At 43.0% G+C, this 9227-nt stretch overlaps 1 protein-coding gene across 1 annotated transcript; it reads right to left on the bottom strand.

Moving 5' to 3' along the window:
• Positions 1-5420: 5420 nt before the first annotated feature.
• On the bottom strand, positions 5421-8283 carry LOC147445595 (uncharacterized). The gene is made up of 4 exons (XM_086526073.1): positions 8002-8283; positions 6712-7926; positions 6183-6629; positions 5421-6100 (listed from the first exon to the last, which is right to left on the bottom strand). The coding sequence occupies exons 1-2, from the start codon at positions 8211-8213 to the stop codon at positions 7203-7205; spliced, it is 936 nt and encodes a 311-aa protein (XP_086382199.1). The 5' UTR covers positions 8214-8283; the 3' UTR covers positions 5421-6100; positions 6183-6629; positions 6712-7202.
• Positions 8284-9227: the final 944 nt, after the last annotated feature.

Consider the following 9227-nt stretch of genomic DNA (forward strand, 5'->3'; position numbering starts at 1 on the left):
TTTTATTTTCTGTTGCTAAAGCATTAGGTTCGTTTTGAGAATCTTTAACAAAAATCATGTACACGGAAATAGAGCTCTTTATTGACTTGTTGAAAGCTTACGTTTGTACAATGGGTATGGTGTTACCCATTTGCTTAACATCTACGTACATATCTTTTCCCTTGAATCTAAAGTAGATTCTCCTTTCGGGAAATTTAACATTGGCAGCCAGGCGATCAAACCATGGTGGCCCTAGGATTACATCCTCATGCTTGACAGTAGAGATAAAGAAGTCCTCTTTGTCCACATAGCTTTGGACATGGAGCCTCAATTTCCCGATGAAGGGAGTGACTGAAGCTTCTTGCCCCTTGAAAGAACCGTCTACGGGTAGAACATCTCCCATCTCATAGGCTTGTATACCTAGCTTGGTGGCCAACTCTATAGATATAAAATTGTGAGTGAAACCAGGGTCAAAGAGAATAAAAGCATCATGTTCTCTTACCTTTCCCCAAGCATGGCATAGAGGAGATCCTTTGTGGTGAGTTTCCTTCTCTTGGATTTCGACCAAGGTAGCTCTAGGAGGATCATGGCGGGTGTTCTTTTGGGGACAAGCGCAGTACGCATGCCCTTGTTCGCCACACTTGAAACACCGGTTATCCTTGCGATAACGCTTAAGCTCTTCAGGAGAGAGTTTGTTTTTACCTTTGTAAACTCCCTTCTCTTTAGCTTTGTTGGAGTTTCCCTTAGGAGACTTTTGGACATTGTCCTTCCCCTTAGGCTCGTTGGAACCTTTGTTTTCCGTGGGCTTATTATTTCTTTTAGCACCCGTTTGGAAATTGATTCGAGAGGCCACCATAGTATGGTGTATTACCGCCGATATGGTGCGGGGCCTTTGGGAATTGACATACTCCGCCATTTCTTCGGTTAAGCCCGCACAAAATTGTTGCTTTTTCTCTCCAAAATCCAAATTTTTGAAGACAGTGGCTTTGAGTTGTAGGTCCCAAAACTTGTCTACATATTTGTGGATGGATTCATAGGGAGAGAGCTTGAAGCTTCGCCATTCAGTGAGTACTTTGTCTTTGGCATCGGTGGCCAAAAACTGCTTCATAATGGAAGCTCTTAAAGCTTTCCATGTTCGTGGAGCTTCACCGTTGGCTCTAGGCTAGACCACCATTTCCTGGCGGAATTTTGAAAGTGCATAGCTACATGGCATAGCTTAGAGGACTCCATGAAGCCCTCATCTCCGAACGCCGCATCTAATTGTTGGATAAAGGGCAAGACTTTGTCCGTAGCACCAAAGGTGCCATCATAGGTAAGGAAAGAGATGCTCTTCCCTCCCTCTTTGAACATCTTGAGCTTGGACGACCTCTTCCACGCGGCATAGGATTTCCTATGGCCTCTTCTTTTTGATGGTTCAAAGGTTGCACCATCACTTTCTTCAGAAGGTGAATAATTTGAGGAAGATGGAAAAGAGGGTGGCCTCTTTCTCGCCTTTTTCTTGCCTTGATCTTCGTTGTCTTCACCATCACTTTCATAAGAGGAAGAGGATGAATAAGATGGAGAAGAGGGTGTCCTATTTCTCGCCTTTTTCTTCTCTTGCTTTTTGTCATCCCTCTTTGAATTATGGTGTGGAGAAGTGTGCGATGGTCTTCTCCGTTTTGGAGGTGATGGAGAGCGTTTAGCCCGCCGTCTTCGTGGAGCCATCTCCGCCGAGGTGGCGGGAGACTCACTTCTTTCTCGTTCCTTCGGTGGAGGCTCTTGAGTTCTCCTTTGGGAAAGAAATGCATCATTAAGAAGTAGATTCTTGAGCCCTTCGTATGGATTCTCTTCTTCTTCCCGAATCTGAGAGAGGCCTCTTTGGAAGTCTCAGAAGGAGGCTTCCTAGGTGTTCTCTCGTCATGGTGGGGAGCTTGGAGAATCCCATGAGCACGGAGCTGCCGTTGCACTTCACTTTGGAGAGATAGATTGCCCATGGCTTGTTGAAGCCTAGAAACAAGATAGTTAACAAGCATTGGGGCATCATTCGCAGCCTGCTCATTAGCAAAATCAAAGTTATCAACATTAATTTCACTCTTTTTACTATTGTCAGCCATTCTAACAACTTTTAGGTGTAAACATTTTAGGTGTACTTTGGCACTTCAAGCCCTAGTTGCTACTCCTCTTTACCCCTTTAGAAAAAGCACTCAAGCTACTGTACCTGTGGCTCGAATACCATTAATTGCAAGGAATAGAAGAGAGGGTCGTTCAACACCAAAACAGCACCGACTCTTGTCAAGCTTCTAATAGCTCAATAGTGGTTAAGCCGTAGGCAATCCCCGTAGGACTCCACTATTAAGACCATAGCTCTCGACGGTGATGCCTCGTTAACTACACGAAGGCAGGCGCAGTGCAAGGCTGAAAAATCCCTATTCTACTTACTCACATGCAATTAATAATACCAACCATTTATAGCTAGCTTGAGGACCTCCCTTCTTGAGCAAGAAAAGAGAAACCTTGTGCTCTGATACCAATGTAGCATTTAATGGCGTAGTAACTTGTGTGTAGCGGAAAATAGCATGAACATAGTGAGCATTTCATTAGAATAGCTTCCTAATGAGAATAACAAGAGTGCTTGGGTGGAGAGACCAACAAAAAGCATAACACCTAGCTAGATAGCATGAACAATACTTTATAAAGAGAGAGAAATTAAGCTATTGACAATAGTTGAGGACCGGATTTACGTGGATCCGGTCCCCCCTCCAAAAGGCTTTGTATTATGGTTTCTCCCATCAAGAGAGACATTGTACAATACAATTCTTTGTGTTCCTTCAAGACTAGCTAGTGAAATGGAGATGGAAACTTCATGCACTAGGCAAAACACTTATCAAACACAGCATCAATTCCCTCACGGTCTCAGACCCAAGACCTCACACACCTTTGAAGATGGTGAGAGCTAGCGGGGTATGAGAGTAGATTGAGAGGAAGAAGGAATATTCTAACAAGAAAGATGTACATCTCCTCACATAATCACTCATATTAGCATATCTTAGCTTAGTAATTAGTATGGTAGAGGCCCGGGGGAGTCACTCTATATACAAAACGGGACGCCACCTGTTGAGCGGACAACTTTGATAAAACCCCTATATACGACTCATATTAGGGAATATGACCCCCCTTTCTACGCTTATACGACAATCAATGAAGAAAACTACCATACCCCTATCTGACATAAAAAATTTAGAGTCTCACATGATCTAGCTGCGTAAAACTAGTCAAAGAGTGTGTAGCATAGTGACTGACAATGTACTAAGGAACCACTCTAGTTGATAACTAGATGTACCCTCCATGTGTCTCAGTTTGAATTTCAAACTATGTGTCTGTTCAGCCTGCACTCTAGCTACTCGTCCAATTTTCACCCATTCAAAGCTGGTGTAAATCAACCCTTGACCTGCTCCAAATCAACCCTTATCTATGACCGACTTGATGCAAAATTTGATGTGTGACCTGATAAAAAACTTCCCCTATATTCCTCCGAGTTCTAATGCATATTGGTGACCAATCACTACAAGTAATTGACCCGGGTCAGGTAACCCCCCCCCCCCCCCCCCCCCCCCCCATAAATATGATACCCCTCTCCCTTATTTTTAAGCTTCGAGGATAAATTATTGGGGGCCTACCCCTAACTTATACGCTTATGTGACTTGTAAAAAATCCCCCCTCCATGTACTTACGTGGTGCGATAAGTTCTCCATGGTGAATCCCCCGGGGGTAGAGGAGACGAGCATGCATTGAAGCTTGGCTCTTGGTTGGATTTGCATCACAAAGCCAAGAGTTGTTGGTGTAGGCCTCCCTTCTCACAATCTTGGAGTAGGAGATAAGCTTTCCATTAAAGCTTGAGAAGGAGAGAGAGAGTCTTCTTGCTCCACACATTGATTGTGTGTGTGTGAGTCCACAATGCCTTTGAAAAATCAGCCCCCCCCTCTCTCTTGGTCGACCCCTCTTGCTATTTGCTCATGCTGCAGCCTCATTGGACCTCCCCAAAGCTAGCCAATGGTAAATAAGTAGTATAAGTGATAGCCTTGTGACATGTGTCCCCCTTTCCCCTTTTGTGAGAGCTTTAGGTAATTAATAAATGCAACTAAACTCTCATTGGACCCCTTTGCCTCCTGGCCAATAGGAATTAGGCAAGCCATTGGACTGTTGAATGCTCATCGGTCCCCTTGGGAGACTGTCCAATAGTCTTTTAGAGAGCTTGTTTTTAAATTAATTAAACTAGATTTACTCTAGCCTAATTCGCATCGGTCCACCTCCAAAGCCATCCAATAGGATTTGAGTACACCTTGTGGGCATCTGGGCTAGGGAGCTGACATGTGTCCCTCTTTCCCCTTGTGTACAAAGGGATCTTGTGTATGTGTGTGTGAGTTTCTCTCTCATCCCCTACTTCTTGGGCTCGCCCCCTCCTATGTAGGGATTGACAAAGACTTTTGGGACACACACAAAGCATCCAATTTTCCCTAATGTTGACCTTTGGACACAACCTTTGAATTTGGAACCTTAGCATTTTGGAAGTCTTAATGGGCTGAACCTTAGGGTCTTTTAAGTCCATTGTTGCACATAGCTCTTGTGCAGATGGCCCCCCCTTTGGATCCCTATTTTCCCTCCTTTGGATCCCTATTGTGGCCGGTCTGCTAACTTAACCAATATTCTACCTTTGTCTCCCTTGGCACTTCCCCATTTTAAATGATCAGTTTAATATGGGAAAATCATTGAGGAGAATTAGATATTGATTATTATGACAAGAGTGATGGGCATATATACAATGCTCAGGGAGAAAAACCTCCTAAAGAGGGAAAAAATGCCCCCGCGGTCCTAGTATGTTCACACACATCACTACCACATGTATATGGTAACAAATCCCCCCTGGAGTGATGCGGTTGACGAGAGCTGGCACATGAGAAAAGGGAAGTGCCATGCCCTGAGAACACACTATGAGAGATCGTGGTGTTTACCGCGGGCCATTACCGCAAAACAAGAGAGAGAAATTCAAAATGAGGAGAGAGAAGCCCTTTTGTTGTTCAAGCGGCATTTTACCGCCTGTATTACCGTGTGTATTTCCGCGAATATTGCAGCGCCCATTACCGCTAAGGCCATAGACCCCCTTTCCCCTCCCTCTCCCCCCGCGGGTTACTATTTAAATCCAATACAACTCAAAATGTATTTACACACTACAGCTCCTACACTCTCCAGAATGCTTGCTCACTTCACTTAATCTCTCTTTCACTCTAAAGATTCTATACATATTTATCATTGAAGTCACAACAAAACCATTACAAATACTATTCATAAGCACATAACGAAACATTTGCAAATTAATCATATACTACACCAAGTGAAAGAATGAAGAGTTTTATTAATTCTCATTTTGTATAAGACCTCTACAAGCACTAGGATCCATATTTAGACCCATAGTATTTAAATCAATAAACAAGTTTAGAGATTCTTCCTCCTCTCCATCACCTCCTGTAGAATCATCATCGCTTTCTCCCTCTTCCTCCTCCTCAAGATGACTATTTGCAAGGCTTGGCTGACCTTCTTCAACTTCTACTACATCTTCCTCTGCATCTTGTGGTGATGGTATGATGGGATCAATTACTGGCTCAATGTCCATCTCTGCAAAGATAGATCTACCCCGCGGCGTGATTGGAATGACATACCAAAGTCTTCTTTGATATATACATGGCACATAAAAGACTTGTACATCACACACAAAGAATAAGCTGATATACATATATTAAATTTTTAATTTAAGTTAATTGCACATAACCTAAATTACCTGCTCGCAACTACTAGGATACACCAAGTTGTCAGTTTTTTCCCGATGGAATTGGGTGAAATCCACCATAATGAGCCCATTTTCATGTCTTTTGACCTCACCCGCAAACCATCGGCACTCAAAGAGGAATTTGTGAAAAAATCTGAAATCCACTTTGATTATTCTCTCTATAGTACCACAATATCTGACCTCATCTGTTGTTGTGTCAAAGTTTCCCATCACGTCACAATCATTAGTGGTCCGACGCTCATCTATCTTGCGGGTGCGAAAATGTCAGCCTTCGGACCAAATGGAGTTGAAAATGAGATCCTACAATCACAATGCATAAGAGGTTACATCGCATTTCATTAAGTGATTTGCATACATGCATACATAACATATACACACTCACCTTGCGCAAGCATCCTCGCGCATACTCCCATTCTTTAGGGCTTATTTGTTCTCCTTGTGCTTTGGCATTGGTCATGGCATTATGGATCCACTCTACTTGAATCAAATCAGGATATTTTGCAAGCTCTTTAGGAAAAGGAGGTGCACGTCTACCTCCATGGGACCTCTTCCATGCATCTCTATCCCTTTCTCTAGCTGCGCGAGCTTCCAAGTACATATTGACCCATTTGGTCATGATAGTGGCATTGAGTAAACGGTAGTTGTTGACTATGGCATGAAACTCTCTATCCATGACCAAGAGTGAGCCTTTTCCACTGGGAATGGTTGAGTGCTTCTTAGGATCCTCTTCTTCACTCCACAGACGAGGCAATGATGGATCAACTGTGATGAGATACTGTGAGACATACACAAATGCCTCTTACACCACACAACCTTCTGTCATGCTCGCCTGAAAACATTAAAACCACATATTTTTTATTAGTAACTCCATAGCGTATAAATGTTATCTATATTGTATTGATTTTGCATACCTCCGGTTGTGACCTCAATCTAAGAAAATCCTTTAAAGTCTTCAAGAATCTCTCCAAGAAGAACATCCATCTAGAGTGAACCACCCCACAAATGGCAATCTCCTCAACAAGGTGAAGCAATAGGTGTATTTGGCTAACAAGGATTGTACATGGGAATGCATCCTCAATAGCACACACTGCCTCTACTGCTAGCTAATGGGCTACTGGTATGGCTTCTACTTCTCTCCTTGGAGCTCACAAATCTACAGGGCACAAATAATATAGTAGATGAAAAAAAATTCCATTGTTCATGCATGCACAACATGATATAGTACTTGAAAAAAACCCATTACCTCACAATCTCACCCACTTTGAATATTGCAGCATTCACCTTAGTATCCCCATAACCACTAATAGTTATGGGAAGTACAAACTACAAACAATAAAACATCTTAGTGAATGTCAACCTATATATAAGGACACATAGACACCACAAACTGTTCTACTCTTACCTAAAGGATTTTATGCCAATCATGGGATTTCAATCCATAAAATTGAGTGAAGCCACCCTTTTTGGTTTTTATGAAAGCACCTTTGAGTGACCGCATATATCCCGTTGGAGTTCTGATGGATGCAATAACTTGCTTTGTCCGCTCTCGGTCTGCCTTTGACAATATCCACGGTGCTTTTGGGAGAATCATCTTTCCCCGCTCCCCCATGCGGGGCGTGACTGAAGGGGGGAGACGTCTCATGGCTCTTAAATCTTCCCTAGCACCCAATGAATCCTTCTTACCAATTATGTGATCCCATATAGCTAACCCAATCCTCAAGTGATGAGGCTCATCACTGAACTCTGGCCATGTGTCCTCTATGTGCTTCCACGCTGGTGAGTCAGCTGGCACTCTCATAATACCATCTGTGGAGCGATTTTTTGCATGCCAACTCAAAAGCTCGCTCGTACCCTTCGATCTAAACATGTGTTGGATGCGAGGGATGAGTGAAAAATGCATCAAAACTTTATGTGGAATTCTGTTGCTCTGCATTCCTTCTTTGAACCTAGGCTCCCCACACGATGGACATGTGTCACAATCGGCATGCTCATTACGAAAGATGACACGATCGTTCACACAAGCATGAATGCGATCATAATCCATCCCTAATGCAGTCACCACTTCACGTGCTTTTCGTCTATTCTCTGGCATGTGATTGCCAGCTGGCAGCATCTTTCCTAGCAACCTATCACAAGAAGAAAGTACATTAGAAGCTAATTTATGCAATTTTGCAAGCATCCTTCACAATCTGTATACATACCTCAAAAGTGCGTCGACACTAGCATTGCTCCATCCAAACATCGCTTGAAGGTTAAGGACTTCGAGAGATGTCCTTAAAATGGAGTAAGAGCATCTATCATATAGTGCGGTGTGTGCCGAATCGAGTAGCTCACTCCTCGTTCTTTCGGAAGCTTCTTCCCATGCACACTCTGGTTCATGCTCCTCCTCTCGTACAAGGAGATCCTCAACCATTCTATGCAAATGGTCGTTTTCTACATCCACGTAAGGAGATGGGATGTGGTCACTTGTAAAGGGAGCAACAGTTGGCTGATTTGATGTGCTTCCTCCCTCTCTAATGGATTCCTGGCGCATGAGCTCTTCCACCCTCCTTTCCCCTCCTCCACCAACCACACGCCAATGAGGTGTGACGTCAATAGCCGCTACAATTCGCGGATCATTTGTTTCCATCCGTGCATGCTTGCGAGGATCATCCCATAGTCCATAATCTTCTACATGGCTCAAGCATATCCGTCGAAGTCGAGCAATGGCGCATTTGCACCGCACGCATGGGCATGGTAATCGTTCGGCCAACCACCGTGATCTATCCGGTTCAGTGGGGCCAAAATCATCCCAAGCAACCTACATTAATAAATTACATACACTAATTAAAATCAAATTACCAAAAAATGTTAATAAAATATCAATAAAAAATAAAAATAAATAAATTTAACATGCATGGTAACCAAAACTTTTAGGTAAAAATATCATTTTCAAAGTACTAGAAATACTTTTATTTTATATACATTTTATAAAAAACATAGTACCAATAGATTTTGGAAATCAATAGTAATAATGTCAGAACGTGGCCATCTGTGTGGATGGGCCGAAATTGTGCCGCGGTAATAGTTGCGGTAATGAACGAGGTAATGCTCGCGGTAATATGAGCGGAAACTCAATTTTCAAATTTTTTTATAAATAGGGACACCCGCGTGCCCCGCGAAATTCAAAACCCTAAAATTCGAATTGCATCGTCTTCTCCACAGAAGCCGAGAGCGCGAACCTCACAACCTTAAGCTCTTCCTCCATCTCTACTCTTCTACTCTCCACCATCTCTACTCTTCCACTCTCCGACCCTCTCACAACAAGCTCTTCAATTCCATGTAAGTTTTGTTGTTATGTTTTTTTATTTTTTCACAGGCATACACACGCATACACACATGCATACATGCATACACTCATGCACACACATGCATACACACACACTAA

This window comes from Adiantum capillus-veneris, chromosome 12 (assembly GCF_014529385.1).
Source record: "Adiantum capillus-veneris isolate H3 chromosome 12, ASM1452938v2, whole genome shotgun sequence".
NCBI lineage: Eukaryota > Viridiplantae > Streptophyta > Polypodiopsida > Polypodiales > Pteridaceae > Adiantum > Adiantum capillus-veneris.

What these genes read in the sequence shown, in the direction of transcription:
- LOC147445595 (XM_086526073.1), bottom strand. Translation starts at nt 8,213, where the DNA reads ATGGTTGAGGATCTCCTTGTACGAGAGGAGGAGCATGAACCAGAGTGT. An exon ending in AGTGTCGACGCACTTTTGAG is followed by an intron (nt 7,927 to 8,001) that starts GTATGTATACAG and finishes TTCTTGTGATAG; the next exon opens with GTTGCTAGGAAAGATGCTGC.